At 47.5% G+C, this 21,698-nt stretch overlaps 1 protein-coding gene across 4 annotated transcripts in view; it reads right to left on the bottom strand.

The window, feature by feature from the left end:
- LOC140482684 (protein-tyrosine kinase 2-beta-like) overlaps nucleotides 1-21,698 on the bottom strand; it is a 202,156-nt gene that overhangs the window by 14,708 nt on the left and 165,750 nt on the right. For 3 of the 4 annotated variants that reach the window (XM_072580197.1, XM_072580199.1, XM_072580198.1), the window contains exons 20-26: nucleotides 21,099-21,188; nucleotides 17,733-17,937; nucleotides 16,863-16,977; nucleotides 11,623-11,694; nucleotides 8,746-8,862; nucleotides 6,010-6,159; nucleotides 5,451-5,477 (exon numbers count right to left, since the gene is read on the bottom strand). In XM_072580197.1, the coding sequence (XP_072436298.1) occupies nucleotides 5,451-5,477; nucleotides 6,010-6,159; nucleotides 8,746-8,862; nucleotides 11,623-11,694; nucleotides 16,863-16,977; nucleotides 17,733-17,937; nucleotides 21,099-21,188 (776 nt within the window). The remainder of the gene's footprint in view (nucleotides 1-5,450; nucleotides 5,478-6,009; nucleotides 6,160-8,745; nucleotides 8,863-11,622; nucleotides 11,695-16,862; nucleotides 16,978-17,732; nucleotides 17,938-21,098; nucleotides 21,189-21,698) is intronic. The other variant, XM_072580200.1, reaches the window with a different exon arrangement.

Genomic DNA, 21,698 nt, shown 5'->3' on the forward strand with positions numbered 1-21,698 from the left:
AGGGAGGGGGAACACAGCAAGGCAGGCAGTATCAGGAGGGAGAGGGAACACAGCAAGGCAGGCAGCATCAGGAGGGAGAGGGAACACAGCAAGGCAGGCAGCATCAGGAGGGAGGGGGACACAGCAAGGCAGCATCAGGAGGGAGAGGGAACACAGCAAGGCAGGCAGCATCAGGAGGGAGAGGGAACACAGCAAGGCAGGCAGCATCAGGAGGGAGAGGGAACACAGCAAGGCAGGCAGCATCAGGAGGGAGAGGGAACACAGTAAGGCAGGCAGCATCAGGAGGGAGGGGGAACACAGCAAGGCAGCATCAGGAGGGAGAGGGAACACAGCAAGGCAGGCAGGATCAGGAGGGAGGGGAACACAGCAAGGCAGCATCAGGAGGGAGAGGGAACACAGCAAGGCAGGCAGGATCAGGAGGGAGAGGGACACAGCAAGGCAGGCAGCATCAGGAGGGAGAGGGGACACAGCAAGGCAGGCAGTATCAGGAGGGAGGGGGAACACAGCAAGGCAGGCAGCATAAGGAGGGGGAGAAATCAACGTTTCAAATATAACCCTTTTTCAGTCCTGAAATTTCGTTATACCCAAAACCCCAATGTCTCCACCTCCTGATGCTGCCTGCCTTGCTGTGTTCTTCCAGCCTCCTGCCTGTCTAACTCCATTTCGGCGACTGTAAAAAATGAGACTAATCCAACAACTGCAGTTTTAAGTTTTTTTGCAGGAATTTAAATAAAACACCATGAATGCTGGCAATCTGAACCAAAACCAGGGAAATTCAGCAGCGTCTCTGTGAGAGTGAAACACAGCTCATGTTTCAATCTGAATGCAAACTTTTTTGAAAATTCATTCATGGAATGTCTCTGGCTGGGCCCAGCATTTATTGCCCGTCCCTAGTTGCCCCTTGAGAAGGTGGGGGTGAGCTGCCTTCTTGAATCGCAGCAGTCCATGTGCTGTGGGTTGACCCACAGGGAGGGAATGCCCTGTGTGAGGGAATTCCAGGATTTTGCCCCAGTGACAGTGACGGAATGGTGATATATTTCCAAGTCGGAATGGGGAGTGGCCCGGAGGGGAACATGCAGGGGGTGGTGTTCCCATGTATCTGCTGCCTTTGTCCTTCGAGATGGAAGTGGTCATGTGTTTGGAAGGTGCTGTCTGAGGATCTTTGATGAATTTCTGCAGTGCATCTTGTAGATAGTACACACTGCTGTTATGGAGTGTCAGGGCGGGGTGGGTGGGGGAGGTTGGACAGAGTGGATGTTTGTGGATGTGGTGCCAATGAAGTGGGCTGCTTTGTCCTGGATGGTGTCGAGCTTCTTCAGTGTTGTTGGATCCAACCATTTCTTGATCTCACGTGGAGTGAACTGAATTGGCTGGAGCCTGGTATCTGTGAGGCTGGGGACCACTGGAGGAGGCCGAGATCGATCAACCACTTGGCATTTCTGACTGAGGATTGCTGTGAAAGCTGCAGCCTTATCTGTTGCCCTGATGTGCTGGGCTCCTCCATCATTGAGGATGGAGATATTTGTAGAGCCTCCTCCTCCAGTGAGTGATTAATTGTCCACTACCACTCCTGACTGGATGTAGCAGGACTGCAGAGTTTAGATCTGATCCGTCGGCTACGGGATCGCTTAGCTCTGTCCATTACTTGATGCTTCCATTGTTTGGTGTGCAAGTAGTCCTGTTTGGTCGCTTCACTAGGTTGGCATTTCATCTTCAGGTCTGCCTGGTGCTGCTCCTGGCATGCCCTCCTGTGCTGTCCATTGAACCCAGAGTTGATCCCCTGGTTTGATGGTAATGGGTGAGTGGGGGGTATACCGGGCCATGAGGTTACAGATTGTGCTGGAGCACAGTTCTGCTGCTGTTGATGACCCACAGTGCCTCATGGATTCCCAGCCCTGAGTTGCTCGATCTGTTCGAAGTCTGTCCCATTTAGCACGGGGATAGTGCCACACACATTACGATGGAGGGTATTCTCAATGTGAAGGTGGGACATTGTCTCCACAAGGATTGTACTGTGGTCACTCTTACCCAGACTGTCATGGAGCACTGCATTCAGAATTCAGACCTATCGCTGGCAGATATTGGTTTTAATTTTTACAAAAACTGTATCATCAAAATAGTCACTTATACATAGAACATAGAACAGTACAACACAGAACAGGCCCTTCAGCCCACGAGGTTGTGCCGACCACTGATCCTCATGTGAGGTAAACCTAATGTACAAATCCTCAAATTTCTGTGACCCTATGCATGTCCAGTAGACTCTTATATGTCCCCAATGACCCTGCCTCCACAACTGCTGCTGGCAACGCATTCCATGCTCTCACAACTCTCTGCGTAAAGAACCCACCTCTGATATCCCCTCTATACTTTCCTCCAACCACCTTAAAACTATGACCCCTCGTGTTAGTCATTTCTGCCCTGGGAAATAGTCTCTGGCTATCGACTCTATCTATGCCTCTCATTATCTTGTATACCTTAATTAGGTCCCCTCTCTTCCTTCTTTTTTCCAATGAAAAAAGCCCAAACTCAGTCAACCTCTCTTCGTAAGATAAGCCCTCCAGTCCAGGCAGCATCCTGGTAAACCTCCTCTGAACCCTCTCCAAAGCATCCACATCTTTCCTATAATAGGGTGACCAGAACTGGACGCAGTATTCCAAGTGCGGTCTAACCAAAGTTTTATAGAGCTGCAACAAGATCTCACGGCTCTTAAACTCAATCCCCCTGTTAATAAAAGCCAAAACACCATATGCTTTCTTAACAACCCTGTCCACTTGGGTGGCAATTTTAAGGGATCTATGTACCTGCACACCAAGATCCTGCTGTTCCTCCACACTGCCAAGAATCCTGTCTTTAATCCTGTACTCAGCTTTCAAGTTTGACCTTCCAAAATGCATCACTTCGCATTTATCCAGGTTGAACTCAATCTGCCACCTCTCAGCCCATCTCTGTATCCTGTCAATGTCCCGCTGCAGCCTACAACAGCCCTCTATACTGTCAATGACATCTCTAACCTTTGTGTCGTCTGCAAACTTGCTGACCCATCCTTCAATCCCCTCATCCAAGTCATTAATAAAAATTACAAACAGTAGAGGCCCAAAGACAGAGCCCTGTGGAACACCACTCACCACAGACTTCCAGGCAGAATACTTTCCTTCCACTACCACTCGCTGTCTTCTGTCGACCAGCCAATCCTGTATCCAGACAGCTAAATTTCCCTCTATTTCATTCCTCCTGACCTTCTGAACGAGCCTACCATGGGGAACCTTATCAAGTGCCTTGCTGAAGTCCATATACACCATATCCACCGCTCGACCCTCATCAATTTGTCTAGTGACATCCTCAAAGAACTCAATAAGATTTGGGAGGCATGACCTGCCCCTCACAAAGCTGTGTTGACTGCAGTTAATCAAGCCATGCTCTTCCAGATGGTCATAAATCCTATCCCTCAGAATCCTTTCTAACACCTTGCAGACGACAGACGTGAGACTGACTGGTCTCTAATTGCCAGGGATTTCCCTATTTCCTTTCTTGAAGAGAGGAATTACATGTGCCTCTCTCCAGTCCTCAGGTACGACTCCAGTGGAGAGTGAGGATGCAAAGATCTTCACAAGCGGCGAAGCAATCACATTTCTCGCTTCCCAAAGCAGCCGAGGACAAATCTGGTCTGGCCCTGGTGACTTGTCAATCTTAATGTTTGTCAAAATTTTCAGCACATCAGCTTCCTCAATCTCTATCTGTTCCAGCATGCTTACATGCTCCTCAATGGTTTAAATCACTACAAGGTCCTTTTCTTTATTAAAGGCAGAAGCAAAAAACTCACTTCGGGCTTCCCCCACCTCCTCAGACTCCATACACAAGTTCCCTATGCTATCCCTGATCGGCCCTACTCTTTCTTTAATCATTCTCTTATTCCTCACATATGTGTAAAATGCCTTTGGATTCTCCCTAATCCTTCCTGCCAAGCCTTTCTCATGCCCCCTCCTGGCTCTCCTCAGACCATTTTTGAGCTCCTTCCTCGCCTGTCTGTAATCCTCTAGAGCTGAGCAAGACCCTAGCTTCCTCCACCTTACGTAAGCTGCCTTCTTTCTTTTGCGAGAAGCTCCACTGCTCTCGTCATCCAAGGTTCCTTTATCTTACCCCTTCTTGCCTGTCTCAGAGGGACACATTTATGCATCACTCGCCAACAACTGTTCCTTAAACAGTCTCCACATGTCTATAGTGCCCTTTCCATGGAACAATTGCTCCCAGTCCATGCTTCCCAACTCACCTCTGATAGCATCATAGTTTTCTTTTCCCCAATTAAATATCCTCCCATTGTGCCTGCTTCTCTCCTTCTCCATATCTATGTAGAATGTGAGGCAGTGGTGGTCACTATCACCAAAATGCTCTCCCACCGTAAGATCTGACACCTGCCCCGGCTCATTGCCAAGCACCAAATCCAAAATGGCCTCTCCCCTCGTCGGCCTGTCAACGTACTGAGTTAGGAAACCCTCCTGAACACACCTTACAAAAATAGATCCTTCCAAACCATCTGCTCGAAGGAGGTTCCAATCAATATTGGGAAAGTTAAAGTCACCCATTACAACAACCCTACTACGTCCACACTTTTCCAAAATCTGCCGACCTATGCTTTCTTCAATCTCCCTGCTGCTACTGGGGGGCCTGTAGTAAACCCCTAATGAGGTGACTGCTCCCTTACTGTTCCTAATTTCCACCCATACTGACTCAGTAGGCAGACCCTCCTCGAAGCTTCTGTAGCTGTGGTACCGTCTCTGATTAGCAGTGCTACACCCCCTCCTCTTTTCCCCCCTCCCTATTCTTTTTTAATGTTCTGAACCCACTTGAGAGTAACATCAGGAAAAACGTTAATAAAATCTGCTGAGTCATCATAAAATCTTAACAGCAGTTTCAATAAGGACCTGCTAGTAACGATTCCATTGCCTTCCTGTTCAGGCCTCTCTGTGACTCTTGACTCATATCACTTAGATCACTCCCAATGCACAGGAGCTCACTAGAAAAGGGTAAAATACTGAGTGGTCAGTATTCAACAGTCATCGAGGCATACAGCATGGAAACAGAGTCCTCGGTTCACAGCACTGACCAGTTAAGACTTCACAGTGTCTCACACTGCCTAATCAGTGCTGTCCCCAACTCACAGCCTGTTAAACATTAAATGTTACTCCTGATGCCAAGTGGGTTTATAAAGGTACTTGTGTTCTTTATTTTTAATTCCATTAAGTAAAACAAGAGGAGCTTGAGTGGTTGGCCTGTAGATTAAGGGTTTACTTGCCCTGGTGATCTGCACTGCCACATGAACTATCCAGTCAATGTCATCACTCAGAGTTACCACCTCTAACCACATCAAAACATAAATAAAGAACAAAGAACACAGAAGAACAATATGGCGTGGATTTTGCAAATCAACTATTCATTATACTAAAACTTACATTTTGTGACTTGTTATCATTTGGAGCCTTGGGGAGAAAGGAAAAAATGAAAAATGACCATAAATTATCTGAATCAATCATAAATATATTCACAAAATCATCAGTCTGAACTATAAAGGCTAACAGTGAAATTGCCATGGTCCCAAAAGGCCATAGAGCATCCCCTCTCATAACAGAGACAGACAACTGGTGGGGTTTAACCTGAAGGTCATCATGCCTTAGATGAGGGGAGAGGTTGGGAAGGAGAGTCCTTCATGGTAACCTCATCTGGTGTGGGGTTTGAACCCACACTGATGGCATCACTCTGCATTGCAAACCAGCCACACAGAACACCCAGCTAACCCAGAACTACATTTAAAAAAAACTGGGTTTTACTGAAACATTCTGGCAGAAATATTCAATCCACCGCCTCCTCATAAGGTAATAGCTTTCAACGTAATGAAATCTGCTTCAAGAGAAATCCTATCGTGATATCCCCTCATCACGACATCTCCCACATCGCAACTCCCCCACATCGCGACATCGCCCTCATCATGACATTAAAAAGAATGTGACTTACCAGAAGCTTCTCCTCTTTCTCCAGCCATTTTTTATCCTCTAGCATCTCTCTTTGCTGTTGTCTGATCCTCTCCTGGAGTTTGGCTTGTTCAATTTCCCGCAGTTTTTGAGCCTCCTCTTTAATGTTGATCTCACCAATAAGATCAGATTCCTGTAAGACGCAGGAACCTGCTCAGGGTCATGCAACAAACAGCCAACAGCCAAACATTTTCAGTTGAGTTTGTTGTGTCTCATTAAGGTCCCCCCACAGAGTTACATGCTCTCCATGTGAGTAGGAGCGAGACTGATTCCGAATGGATTCATGGTCAGGATGGTGCACTGCTGATCAAGGACCAGCAATAAAACCTTTCCACATGCTACAGCCTCAGCCCCTCAACACAGAGACTAAGAGTAAAGTACCTTCAATTCTCCCCTGCCAATTTCACATACCCTCACTGCCACTGAATACCATCAAATTTGATTGTCCGTGATACCCCCACAATTACCCCATGACCTTCAATGGTTTTAGCCTTTATGTCCAAAAATATATCCCTTTCTTAAACATAGTCAATGACGTGGTGTGCCCACAGCCTTTTGTGGGAGAAAGTTCCATAGGTTCAAGTTCGTCTGAGTGAAGACATTGCTCCTCAATTCAATCCAAAATATCCCTATCCAGTATCCGGAAATTTTGACCCTTTATTCGAGACAGCCCCTCCATCTCAGTACATCAGCATTTAAACCTAAAGCCTCTCCTGACTCAGTGGCCTGTTCGACCATTAAACATAGGAGCAATAGAAGGCCATTCAGCCCCTTGAGTCTGCTCCATGATCAGCCATGAAGATAGTTACTAGGCCTGAATGAGGGTCCGTCTGGATGTTTGCTGGGTGGGCGATGTTGGATTAACCACCCAGTGTGAACCCACCTCATCCTTGTCCATTTGATGCTAATCGGGAGACAGTGACAGGTCACACTGGGTTAGTCTTAGCCCCACATTGTCTGGATCACCAAATGACCTGACCCCCAAATCAAAGCCAACGGCATCTGGACCCTCAGTCTGAATTCCCAGTGTGGAAATCAATCAGCATCTGCCTTTGTTTTGACCCAGCCAGATACACATTAAAGGACATCTCTGTCCTGCCTCAGATGTGTCAACATCACAAACTAACCTCCAGACTCTGCCAATGTTTCTATGGAGGATGGTTACTAAGCTGGATGTGAGCTGGTGAGATGTTAATCCTGAAAACTTCCAAACAGGAATAAGTTGAAGATAGGGGTCTTGAATATTTTAGGTATTGATCTGAGCAGCTTGTTCCTCAGGAAGGAAGATTGTTTTCAACACTCCCCTGGAAAACAGCGGTGTTTGTAGTTTATGTGAATATTACCCCGTGGTCTCTCAGTGTCAATTCCCCCTGTCCAGCCCACATTGTATGGAGCATGCTCAGTCCATTGTATTCCCTCCTTTGCTGCAGTGATTCCCATTCCAAATCTCCCATCATGGGGGATGGGACCCTAGTCTACCTCCCAGTCTGATCACTGCAGAATCCCAAAGCTCATCTTTCAGACAGTTCCATCTTATTGACATCCCCCACTGTGTAAGGATCCCTGACACAACCCACAAACCCCAGGACCGGACACACAGGTATCTGGTATATTATAAAATTTACATCTAACAAATATGAATATTCTGTTATACTGATGTGGGTTATGTTTGGAAAGCTGTAATTCCAATATTTTTGTTACATATCGAAGATTTCTCCTTCGGAAATCCAGGGAGCCAGTTGTGGAATGGTTTCTGCTGAGTTTGGAATCTCTCGTGAGGATTCAGTCAGAAGATGATTCCCCAGGTCTGGCTTGTGTGTTGACCTGTCAGGGAACTGGATTGCAGGATGTTCAGCTCTTGGTGGTGGACAGTGTTGTCGTTGTTGATACGAGTGACAAAGCAGATTTTGGCTGAAATCCCATCTCCCGTTCGCCCTGACATTGTTACGAATCCTGCATCATCTTGAGGTCAATGTGAAAGGAGCTTGTGATTTCTCTGAAGTGTAAGTCTGTGCCTGGGACTCAAATCTAGAATGTTTGGAGTCAGAACTAGGTGTTCCTCGCTGAGGGACACCTGCAGCCTGCGATAGGTTTGATTAGAATGTTAAAAAGAGGGGGAGGCCACTCAACTCCTTTGATCCTGCTCCACATTCAGTCAGATCATGATCGATATGATTCTGGTCTGCGAGCACTTTGATGCTTAAAGTGATTAGTCTTTGTATGTTTGAAGTCCTCTTTGAATGAAATCTGACTGCTAATGTTAATATTTAGCCCTTTCCTCCTCCCGATGTTCAGAAACCATCCAATCCTGGCTCCCAGGCTTACACTGAAGGGATGCTGCACTGTCAGAGGTACATCCAGCTCAGAGCAGACATGACACCGAGACTATCTGCTGTCCCAGCACAATCAGTAAGATCCCGTGACAATGCGAGAGGGGCCAACAATTATCTCTAATGAACACCACCAGCACAGACTGTGATCACACTAGTGATTGTGGGATCTTGCTGTGCAGATGATAGCCACTGTATTTCCTACACTGCTTTTAAAGTGACTGCATTTCATTGACTTTGGGATGCTACAGGATGTGCCCCTGATTATAATTGCAAGTCAGTTCACACAGCAACATTGACACTCTCTCCCCACCGAGTCTGAGCAAGACTCAGCTTTGGACAGAGGAAAATGAACAAAGCATTGTTAAACACAAGCAGGGTGCTCTTACCCGGACACTGAGACGACGGAACTGCTTCTGAGGGGAGGTTTTGGTGGAATCACCAGGGGCTTCTTCACTTGGAGAGCAGGGGATATGTGGTGAGCTGGCACACAGAGACTCAGGAACCTGGGCACGTCAGACAGACAGACAGACAGACAGAAAATACAGCGGTCAGCAAGACACCAGGCAGGCAAAGCACATGGCACAGAGCAAGCCAGCAGTGACCAGCTTCTGAAACTGGTAGGTATCAGAGCTCTCAGCATCAATGGGACACAGTGTAGCTGCAGCATCATCGAACAGAGCACCTGAAAGCAAAGACTAAACAAGCACACATGTTAAAACAAGACCAACAGTGCAGGCTCTGGATAAACTCATGGAGCATTGGACAGACGGTAAGGACAAAGAGCTGTCCAGCTGATCTCCAAAGAAACTTTCACCAGGAGAGGAGGTGGCTGCTCTAATCACACCATGATCAGGGAATCTCCAACATTACCTCTTTCAGTCACGTGAGGCTGATCCTTTCCTTCAGCGATAATCTCTCTCCCATGGTTCAAAACCTGGCATAGCCCTCCTCCTTGTAAATCCTGAACAAGCCCGGGACTGTCATTATATTATCAACTACTCACTCACCTGTCTATGTTCTTTCACCCAAGTTCCTTCATTGTCACTGGGTCAAAATCCTGGAATCCCCTCCCTCAGGCCATTGTGGGTCTAACTACAGCACATGGACTTCAGTGGTTCAAGAAGGCAGCTCACCCCCACCTTCTCAAGGGACAACTAGGGACAGGTAGTAAATACTAGCCCAGACAGCAATGCCTATGTCTCAAGAGTGATTAAAGGAGAGGTCTTTCTCTAATAGTTCCACAAAATTGAGCTTCTTACTTTGGAGAACCCTCTCTTTAGTACTGGAACCAGTGCCTGACATTCCCTTGTGCTTTTATATTATATTCAGATTCTATACTTGCTTTCTTTATCCATTTCTTGGTCTTCTCTGAAACTTAAAGCTCTCCCAGTCCTCAGGTTTACAACATTTTTGGCAACTTTATAAGCCTCCTTCTTTAACTCATTGCTATCTTTAATTTTCTTTGTTACAAATGGCTTTCTCACTGTTCTTGTTGGACATCTTTGTCCTGAAGGAATGTATGTTTTTACTTGAAAATCAATTAGTAATTATTTAAATATTAACCACTGTATATCCACCATAAAGCTGTTTAATGTACATTTCCAATTCATCATAACAAACTAGCTCCTCATACTTTCACTCGCACCCTGGTTTACATTGAAGACCCGAACTCTGATTTAACCAAATTTTTACAAACTTTATGGAAAATTCTCTCATTCTATGGTCACTGTTCCTGAAAGATTTCTTCACAGCAAGATTATTAATTAGTTCTTTGTCATTGCACAAGACTAGATTTAAAATACCCAGTTTCTGGATTAGAATGGTTCAGGCAGCATCTGAGGAGCAGGAAAATCAACGTTTCGGGCAAAAGCCCTTCATCAGGTTCCGGCATCTGCAGTCATTATTTTTACCTAGTTACCTGGTTAAAATACCCAGTGCCTTAGTTCCTCAACATATTGAATCAGAAAACAATTAGCAGTCAGGAATTCTTCCTCCATAAGAGTGGTTCTCATCAGATATAGATTGATTATAACATGGCCCTTGGTGCATGTATCTCTAAGCTCCTGAGTTTTGAGTTATACCATACCTTATGTTATCTCTATGTTTTGTGATGTATAAACCAGCCCCAACAGTGCCCTTTGATACTGATCCAATCTCTTATCATCAGGACCACCTCGCCATTTCCCTCCTAAACCTTTCATAGTCAGTTTCCAGCCGGCAGCCTGAAATCACAGGCCCTTCCCCTTCTCCCACTGCTATCATTCTCCTGTTGTGACTCCTTCACAGAGACTGCTCTACACTCAGCCTTTTTCACACAATTCTGTCACTCTGCTCTGATTGATTCTGGGGTTTGTTTTTGCTAGATCTGGATTTGGATCATATTACTCACAAACCCATTCACACACACACACACGTTTACACAGTTTCAAACTCACCAGCTCTCACACACTTATGTCATTCACACACTCCCACACACACTCGTGTCCACTTCCTTACACATCTCTCAATCTCACTAATTCATGCACTGACTCACTCTCACGTTCACACACACACTCACTCACACACTTTCACACACCCACTCACACTCACTGACTGCCAGCCACACATGCTCTTTCATACATACAATTACTGTCAAACTCTCACACTCATATTCACACACAGACACACTCACTTTCAATCTTAACTCACCGTCACATGGGGAGATGATGTTGTACCAGTGGTATTACCACTGAACTATTAGCCCAGCAACACAGCTAATGTTCTGGGGACCTGAGTTGTAATCCTACCATGGGTAGATGTGGATTTTAAACTCAATAACAATTTAGAATTAAGAGTCTAATACTGACCATTAAACCATTGTCAGGCAAAAACCCATCTGGTTCACTAATGTCCTTTAGGGAAGGAACTCTGCCATCCTAACTCAGTCTGGCCTACACCTGACTTCAGACCCACAGCAATGTAGGTGACTCTTACCTCCCCTCTGGGTAATTAGGGATGGGCAATAAATACTGGCCCAGACAGTGATGCTCATATTCTGTGAACAAATTGAAAGAGTGTTGACTCCCACACCCTGGGTTCAAGGTGTGGGACCATCAGCTCAAGGCATGCTAACACACGACCAAATGGCTGTCTGTGGGACCAATATAAAATAAACCCTCCCCAGCCTTACCTCCCTGCAATACAGAACACAATAATCTCACTGAGCTATAGCTGGTGCTGTTCCACATCATGTTTCACACTAACTGTGACACATTGGTACCTACTTGTACATGGAGCCCCGGATTCAGAAAGGGAAAAGGAGGCGACTTCCCAGTAACTGCCTTTGATCTTGCTGGCTGGAACAGAGGGTGATAAGAGCTGGATTAATGTCAGATATGCAAACCGACAGCTCAGAGACTGTCCCTTTCAACTAAATTCCAGTCCGGACATGAACAGCAACAATCTCCTTACTCAAACTAAAGTGATCATTAAGGCCAGGGATTCAACGTCAGGTCATATGTCAACACGGTCAGCATTGTAAAATAAACCTTCGTCGTCATGGAAATATATTGGACCTCAAGCCAACAGAGTCAGGCAGCCTCTGGTTCAGCATGAAGAGGTGAGAGTGTGACTGGGATACAGGGCTCTGTGGGGATTGGGATACAGGGCTCTGTGGGGATTGTGTGATTGGGATACAGGGCTCTGTGGAGATTGTGTGATTGGAATACAGGGCTCTATGGGGATTGTGAGATTGGAATACAGGGATCTGTGGGGATTGTGTGATTGGGATACAGGGCTCTGTGGGGATTGTGTGATTGGAATACAGGGCTCTATGGGGATTGTGAGATTGGAATACAGGGCTCTGTGGGGATTGTGTGATTGGAATACAGGGCTCGATGGGGATTGTGTGATTGGAATACTGGGATCTGTGGGGGTTGTGTGATTCGGATAAAGGGCTCTGTGGGGATTGTGTGATTGGGATACAGGGCTCTGTGGGGATTGTGTGATTGGGATACAGGGTTCTGTGGGGATTGTGTGATTGGGATACAGGGCTCTATGGGGATTGTGTGATTGGAATACAGGGCTCTAGGGGGATTGTGTGATTGGGATACAGGGCTCTGTGGGGATTGTGTGATTGGGATACAGGGCTCTATGGGGATTGTGTGATTGGAATACAGGGCTCTATGGGGATTGTGTGATTGGAATACAGGGCTCTGTGGGGATTGTGTGATTGGGATACAGGGCTCTGTGGGGATTGTGTGATTGGGATACAGGGCTCTGTGAGGATCGGATGTTACTGGCTACACATCACAACAGTAATTAACCCAAATCCAACCAACAGGTTATAATCCTTGCTTTGTTGTCTCACATTTTACAATCTAAATTGAGCTCATGTCCATTGGGTGACTCAAGAGGTCGATATGGGAATGAGGGACAATTCTCTGTCTGTACACAGTGTCTGGGTGAATAAAAGACAGGGATGTAGTTTATCAGCTAGTGTTATCCTTTAATGCTTGGTCTTGTATTATAAATGGCACATGAATTTAATTTTGTGGCTTTAGGAATGTGGGCCAAATTTGGAGAGCCCACAGCTGTGGAAGGGGTTGCTCTGTTTTTAAAGCAAAATTACTGCAACCCATTGTGAGTTAAGTGTAATCTTTAGATCATTTATGGGCAGCATGGTGGCTCAGTGGTTAGCATTGCTGCCTCACAGCACTAGGGTCCCAGGTTCGATTCCACCCTCGAATGACTGTCTGTGTGGAGTTTGCACATTCTCCCTGTGTCTGCGTGGGTTTCCTCCGGGTGCTCCGGTTTCCTCCCACAGTCCAAAGATGTGCAGGTTAGGTGAATGGTCCATGCTAAGTTGCCCGTAGTGTTAGGAACATTAGTCAGAGGGGAATGGGTCTGGGTGGGATACTCTTTCAGAAGAGAGCAGACAATGACGAAGGCAGAGAGGAGACAAGTGCAAGAGACCCCGGGGGAAGTACCTGTCAGGAACAAGTTGAATCTTTTGGAAACAGTAGAGACAGATGACACTGCCAGTCCGTGAGGCGGCCAGATCTGTAAATCAAAAGTTGGCGAGGAGGCAGAGCGGAAGAGTCGGACATCGCACAGAGCCGAGGTAATAGGGGACACAATAGTGAGAGGAACTGACCGGGGATTTTGTGGCAGCAGGTGGGACTTAAGGATGGTGTGTTGCCTTCCTGGTGCCAGGGTTAAAGACATCACAGACAGAGTGCAGGACATCCTCAAGGACGAAGGTGAAGGGCCAGAGGTGGTGGTACATGTCAGCACAAATGATGTCGGGAAGAAGAGGAGGAACATACTACAGCGGGACTTCGGAGAACTAGGAAGAAGGCTGAAAAGCAGGACGTCCAAGGTGGTTATCACGGGTTTCCTTCCAGTTCCTCGGGCTGGTGAGGCCAGAAACAGGGAGATAATGGACTTGAACGTGTGGCTGGGGAACTGGTACAGGAAGCAAGGATTTAAATTCTTGGATCACTGGGGTATGTTTTGTGGTAAGCATAAATTCTACAAGAGAGACGGTTTTCACCTTAATAGGTTAGGGACCAGCATTCTGGCAGGCAGGTTTGCTACTGCAACACAGCTACGTTTCAACTAAGTAGCGGGGGGGTGGGGACAGACTGGATGTTTAAGAAGGAAATTGAAGGGAAAGTTAGAACAAGGGAAGTCAAGAAAGACAATGGAATCAATGGAGCAGAAAACTCCAAAAGGGATCATGCTGTAAGGTTGAGTGAAATAGGAATTGATGGGAAGGGTGAGGGCAGTAACAAATTAAAAATACTATACATGAATGCAAAGTTAAAAATCACACAACACCAGGTTATAGTCCAACAGGTTTAATTGGAAGCACACTAGCTTCCGGAGCGACGCTCCTTCATCAGGATCACCTGGTGTTGTGTAATTTTTAACTTTGTCCACCCCAGTCCAACACCGGCATCTCCGAATCATATATGAGTGCACGAAGCATTAGAAATAAGATGGATGAGCTTGAGGCTCTTTTGGAAATTGGCAGCTACAATATTGTGGGGATAACGGAGACGTGGCTTCAAGTGGGCAGGGCCTGGGAAATGAATATTCAAGGCTACACGTAAGGACAGACTGACGAGCAGAGGGGGTGGGGTGGCCCTGTTGGTAAGGGATGATATTCAGTCCCTTGCGAGGGGGGACCTAGAATCAGGGGATGTGGAGTCAGTATGGATAGAGCTGAGAAATTCTAAGGGCAGAAAGACCCTCTTGGGAGTTATCTACAGGCCCCCAAACAGTAGTCTGGATGTCGGATGTAAGTTGAATCAGGAGCTGAAATTGTCCTGTCGCAAAGATGTTACGACAGTTGTTATGGGGGATTTCAACATGCAGGTAGACTGGGAGAATCAGGATGGTATTGGACTTCAAGAAAGAGACTTTGTGGAGTTCCTCCGAGATGGATTCTTAGAACAGCTGGTGCTGGAGCCGACCAGGGAGAAGGCAATTCTGGATCTGGTATTGTGCAATGAACCAGAATTGATCAGGGACCTCGAAGTGAAGGAGCCATTGGGAAGTAGTGACCATAATAGAATAAGCTTCAATCTGCAATTTGAGAGGGAGAGGGTACAATCGGAAGTGATAATATTTCTGTTGAATAAAGGGAACTATGGAGCTATGAGGGAGGAGCTGGCCAAAGTTCAATGGTGCAATACCTTAGCAGGGATGACAGTGGAGGAACAATGGCAGATATTTCTGTGTATAATGCAGAAGATGCAGGATCAGTTCATTCCAAAAAGGAAGAAAGATCCTAGGAGGAAGGAGGCAGGGGTGGCTGTGGCTGATGAGGGAAGTTAAGAAACATATAAAGTTAAAAGAGAAAAAGTATAACATAGCAAAGATAAGCGGGAAAATGGAGGACTGGGAAGCTTTTAAACAACAACAGAGGATTACTAAGAAGGAAATATGCAGAGAAAAAATGAGGTACGAAGGTAAACTGGCCAAAAATATAAAGAAGGAGAGTAAAGGCTTTTTTAGGTATGTGAAAGGGAAAAAAATTGTTAAGACTAAAATTGGGCCCTTGAAGACAGAAACAGGGGAATATATTACGGGGAACAAAGAAATGGCAGAAGAATTGAATTGGTACTTCAGATCTGTGTTCACTGGGGAAGACACGAGCAATCTCCCTGAGGTAACAGTGGCTGAAGGACCTGAGCTGAAGGGAATTTATATTTGCCAGGAATTGGTGTTGGAGGGACTGTTAGGTCTGAAGGTTGATAAGTCCCCGGGGCCTGATGGTCTACATCCTAGGGTACAGAAGGAGGTGGCTCGAGAAATCGTGGATGCGTTGGTGATTATTTTCCAGGGTTCGATAGATTCGGGATCAGTTCCTGCGGATTGGAGGGTGGCTAATGTTGTACCACTTTTTAAGAAAGGTGGGAGAGAGAAAGCAGGAAATTATAGACCAGTTAGTCTGACCTCAGTGGTGGGAAAGATGCTGGAGTCTATTATAAAGGATGAAATTACGACACATCTGGATAGTAGTAACAGGATAGGTCAGAGTCAGCATGGATTTATGAAGGGGAAATCATGCTTGACTAATCTTCTGGAAAATGTTTTGAGGATGTAACTCTGAAGATGGATGAGGGAGATCCAGTAGATGTAGTGTACTGGACTTACAGAAAGCTTTTGATAAAGTCCCACATAGGAGGCTAGTGAGCAAATTTAGGGCGCATGGTATTGGGGGCAAAGTACTAACTTGGATTGAAAGTTGGTTGGCTGATAGGAAACAAAGAGTAGTGATAAACGGTTCCATTTCGGAATGGCAGGCAGTGACCAGTGGGGTAATGCAGGGATCAGTGCTGGGACCGCAGCTTTTTACAATATATATTAATGATATGTAAGATAGTATTAGCAATAACATTAGCAAATTTGCTGATGATACTAAGCTGGGTGGCAGGATGAAATGTGAGGAAGATGTTAGGAGATTACAGGGTGACCTGGACAGTTAGGTGAGTGGTCAGATGCATGGCAGATGCAGTTTAATGTGGATAAATGTATGGTTATCCACTTTGGTGGCAAGAACAGGAAGGCAGATTACTACCTAAATGCCGAACCAGAGGACACAGCTTAAAAATACAGGGTAGACCATTTAGGACAGAGATGAGGAGAAACTTCTTCACCCAGAGAGTGGTGGCTGTGTGGAATGCTCTGCCCCAGAAGGCAGTGGAGACCCAGTCTCTGGATTCATTTAAGAAAGAGTTGGATAGAGCCCTCAAGGATAGTGGAATCAAGGGTTATGGAGATAAGGCAGGAACAGGATACTGATTAAGGATGATCAGCCATGATCATATTGAATGGTGGTGCAGGCTCGAAGGGCAGAATGGCCTACTCCTGCACCTATTATCTATTGTCTCTTCAGAGGATCGGTGTGGACTTGTTGGGCCGAAGAGCCTGTTTCCACGCTGTAGGGAATCCAGTCTTAAAAAAAACCTCTCCCTCCAGTGCTCTGCCGGATGTAATGGTCTCAATCTGATACCTTTGGCGGGGCCTCGTTCACGGTGTTCTGGCCATCGGGCATCCTGATAGTGGCACGGCGCTGTGTCCAGTATCTCCGCTCCCTCTGCTGTTCCACTTCCACTTGGTGAATGTCACTGTAACAGGAAGGAGTGTGAACAGGAACAGGAACAGCAGTCAACAATCCACTCATAGACACAATGCCCACTGGGCACAACTACTGAGGAGATCACAGGCAGCAGATGGCCATTCTGCCCCAACAGCCTGCTGGCCCATTGGGCTGGATCATGGCTCAACTTCCAGGGAATCATCTTGTGCCTGATAACAACAAACAGCAGCATTGACCAAGGTACCACCCACCCACCCCCCCTCTCCCCCCTCTCCCCCCCTCTCCCCACCCCCCTCCCAGCGCCCTGTGGTGTTACTGACTGTATCCCTACTGATGTTAATCCAGCTCCCTCACACTGTCACTCAGTAACCCCTCTCCCCCCCCAGGGCCCTGTGTTATTGACTGTATCTGTTACTGATGTTAATCCAGCTCCCCCACACTGTCCCTCAGTAACCCCTCTCTCCCCCCAGGGCCCTGTGTTACTGACTGTATCTGTTACTGATGTTAATCCAGCTCCCTCACACGGTCACTCAGTAACCCCTCTCCCCCCACAGAGCCCTGTGTTACTGACTGTATCTGTTACTGATGTTAATCCAGCTCCCTCACACGGTCACTCAGTAACCCCTCTCCCCCCCAGAGCCCTGTGTTACTGACTGTATCTGTTACTGATGTTAATCCAGCTCCCTCACACTGTCCCTCAGGTACTGCTCTGATAGCTGGATGGTGAACGTATTCGTTACTCTGTGTCAGTTGTTGGTTGTATTTTTGGGACAGTCTTCATACCTTAATTGACAGACTATTTCTGAGAACCTCGGCCTTTCCCGGGGTTCATACGTCCAGCAGCGGGTCATCAGGGTGTACAGTGTTGGCGGACACAGCTCTGGTTTTGGAAGCCTGTCTCCTCGCTCTAAAATTCCGATCACATCCCGGTTCTCCAGCCAGAAGAAGGGCTGCTTCCCAAAGCTGAGAATTTCCCACATGCAGACACCTGGAGCAAAAGGGGAGTGAAGAATGTGAGGAGCAGGCACACTCTCCCTGGACAGTAACAGACACCAAGTTGCAGTGAGGTGATGCAGAGAAACAGGAACCAACTGCACAATGGGCAGGGTCCAGGCACCAACTGGTGGGTTGCTGGATCCAATGGTGTTGTTGGCAGATGGTGGGCGATGTTGGTGTTGAGTTAGAGTCAGGTCTGGTATTCAGCCTACAGTGGGGAGATACTGGGTGAGGGAGGGTTTTGGTGGGTTGGGGCGATGACAGGGGGAACAGAAGACTGGAACGTGAAAGATGTGACACACTGATTCAAGAAAACCTCTGAGCTCAGCCCTTGTAGTGACCTGCTGTTCATCAACAGGTGGGGGTCAGAATTGGGGGTGGGTGGGTGAGGATCGGGAGGTGTGTGTGTGGGAGGATCCAGGGTGGGGGGGGGGGGATTGGAGGAGTGTGAGGGGAGGATCAGGGAGGGGTGTGGTGGGGATCCAGGGGCTGGGGGTGATGGTGGGGATCGGGGGTGGGGGGTCTGGGTTAAATGTTTAAATTTCACAAGTGAACACCATCGCCCAGCATCCCTTTTCCCATGATTCACTCTTTAAGGGGCAAGGGGGTGGCTGGCAAGGCCGATATTCATTGTCCTTCCCCCAATTCCACCTCCCCCCTATCTCTGATTGGCCTGGATCTGAGTAACCAAGTCAGCCATTTCAGGGGTGGGGGGGAATACAAGTCAGACAGCTGTGGGTGTGGAGTCACGTGTAGAGCAGACTGAGTAAGGGTAGCAGGTTTCCTTCCCTAAAGGACATTAGTGTACCAGACGGTGTGTTGTGACAATGATGATCGTTATTAAGTTCATTATTACTGAAACTAGCTTTCTATTCCAGGCTTATTCACCAACTTTATATTCTCCAAGCTGCTGTCGTGGGAATTGAACCCTTGTTTTTTGAGCATTAGGCTAGGCCCCTTGGTTACTAACATGAGCACACTGTGCCAAAATCTACCCCCGTGCAGAGGTAGGGACTTGGACATGCCCGGCTGTGCTAACATTTATTCCCCATCCCTAGTTGCCCCTGGAGAAGGTGAGGGTGAGTTGCCTTCTTAAACCGCTGCAGTCCATGTGCTGTGGATTGACCCCAAATGCCCTTAGGGAGGGAATTACAGGATTCTGACCCAGCGACACTGAAGGGATGGCGATATATTTCAGTGGGGGAGGTAGGGAAGGGTGTGTTCCCTAAGGGGTGAATGAAACATTCAGGACCTGGGGGAGTTTTCACAAGGCAGAAGATCGAGTGGATGTTTCTGTTTGTGGGGTGACTGTTTAAAACCCACTGAAAACCACAAGGGGGTGAAACCTCTTCTCTCGGAGGGCTGGGATTCCTTGAAGGTGTTGATAAAGGAAGTGGAGGAAGGGAGTGGAATACCATCAGGCCAGTGGAGGATAGATTCTTGTGAAGCAAGGTGTTTGTGGGGAGAGGGGGTTATCGAGGGAGACAGGAATGTGGATTGGAAATTCCAATTAAAGCAGCCATCACCTTATTGAATGGTGGAGCGGGCTCAAGGGGCTGAATGGCCTCCTGCTGCTCCCTGCTGAGAGGTAAGGCATGCTGGGAATCTGGATTTATTCTCATTGGAGGCTGAGAGGAGACCTGAGTGGAGGTGGATAAGAGCAGGTAGGCAGAGCAAAGACGGGGGGGGCGGGGGTGGGAAACAGAATTCACTTCCTGGGCCAAGGGGCTGGGCGAAGTGAGGGTGATGTTCTTTATGCAGTCTGGTGTGTAGGGCAGGAGAAACAGAACCATCCTTTCGAGAGAGAGATCCCAAAGGAACAAACTGACTGGGAGACGGGGGATAGAACAGGGAACAGGACTGACTGAATCACTCTGTGGGGAGACCGCATTCCAGTAGATGGGTCGAATGGCCTCTTTCTGTGCCATCACAGAACCATACAAGGCATAAGAGGCCCTTTGGCTGATCAGGTCTGCGCTGCTAGAATTACAACAAATCAACATTTGCCCCACTTTCCGGAGCACTTGGCCTAGTCTTGAATATCGTGATGTTCCAGTTGCTCATCCAAGTACTTTCGACAGATGGAGAGGTTTCCCACCTCAACCACCCTCCCAGGCAGTGCATTGCAGACTGACGTCTTGGGGGTGAAAGGATTTTGCCTTAACCCTACTCTACAACCTCTGCCCTTCACCTGACGATTAAGCCCCTTGTTATTGACCCTTCAAATAAGGGGAACAACTACTTTCCATCCACTGTGTCCATGCCCCTCATAATCTCCTACCCCTCTGAAGATCCCCTCACAGCATTCTCTGTTCTAAATAAAACAGCCTTAACATACCCAGCCTCTCTTCATCGCTGAAATGTTCCATCCCAGTGACCATCCTGGTGAAGTTCCTCTGCACCCCCTCCAGTACAATCCCATCCTTCCTGTAGAGTGGGGACCAGAACTGAACACAGTCCTCCATCTGTGGCCTGACCAATGTCCTGTCCAGCCCCAACATCACCTCCCTGCTCTTACAGTCTGTGCCTCAACAGGTAAAGCTAAGTGTCCCATTTGCCTTCATTACAACCCTAACACCTTGTCCTGCCCCCTTTAGGGATCCGAGACAAATATCCCAAGATCCCTCTGAGCTTATTAGTGTAATGAAATACATATTCAGGCGGTGAGTTGTTTGGGTCTGGAATGGACGGCCTGGGAGTGTAGGTAAGGTGGGTTTAATCGAGACATTCAGAGAGTCATCTGGAAAGGAAGGAGATGAAGGAGAAAGTGAGAGAGTGGTATTGAGTGAGCTGCTCCTCTAGAGAGCAGGCACACACGCAGTGGGCCGAATGGCCTCTATCTGGAGCAATCCTGGGAATCTGAGACTCTTGTCCTGACTCTTCACTGTCGGGATTTGGGAGATACTGGGGAGATAAGAATGTCTTCTCCAGCCTGCACCCTGAGATTACAATGTGGGGTGGGGGGGTTCCGTTGGGGTAGAGCTCCATCTCTCAGTGGCTGCCTCAGCAAATAGACGGGACACTTTATCATCTGCCATGTCTGACACTCCATATGGTTTTGGACAGGGCAAAGGGCAGAGGTCACGATGCCACAGCTGGCCCCACCCCCGAGACAGACAGACAGACAGGACTCGGCAGAACTCTGTCACTTACCGAACATCCACACGTCACTCGAGGAGGTAAACCTCCGGAAGTTAATGGATTCTGGGGCCATCCACTTAATTGGCATCCTTGTCACTGATGCTGCGGGATTAACAAGAACACATGAAGGAAGGTCGATGGACTGCTGTCCCCAGACACTCCCACAGCAAGAAACAGGAGCCCAGGATCTTCACCACACACTCTCCAGGAACAGTTCTCATCATTAGGACAACATACATCAGTGCAGGGGGTAGGATTTATTCCAACAATTCAACCTCTTAACGTCAATCACTCCCAGGACAGGCACAGCATGGGGTTAGATACAGAGTAACGCTTCCTCTACACGCTCCCTCATCTCACACCCCCAGGACAGGGACAGCACAGGGTTAGATACAGAGTAACGCTCCCCCTACACGCTCCCCCAACTCACACCCCCAGGACAGGGACAGCACAGGGTTAGATACAGAGTAAAGCTCCCTCTACACGCTCCCCCAACTCACACCCCCAGGACAGGGACAGCACAGAGTAACGCTCTCTCTACGCTGTCTCCCTAGCAGGTTTGTGAGCTCACTGACTGGTGACTGGAATCTCCCACTGGGACCACCTGTTTAT

This window comes from Chiloscyllium punctatum, chromosome 11 (assembly GCF_047496795.1).
Source record: "Chiloscyllium punctatum isolate Juve2018m chromosome 11, sChiPun1.3, whole genome shotgun sequence".
Classification (NCBI taxonomy): domain Eukaryota; kingdom Metazoa; phylum Chordata; class Chondrichthyes; order Orectolobiformes; family Hemiscylliidae; genus Chiloscyllium; species Chiloscyllium punctatum.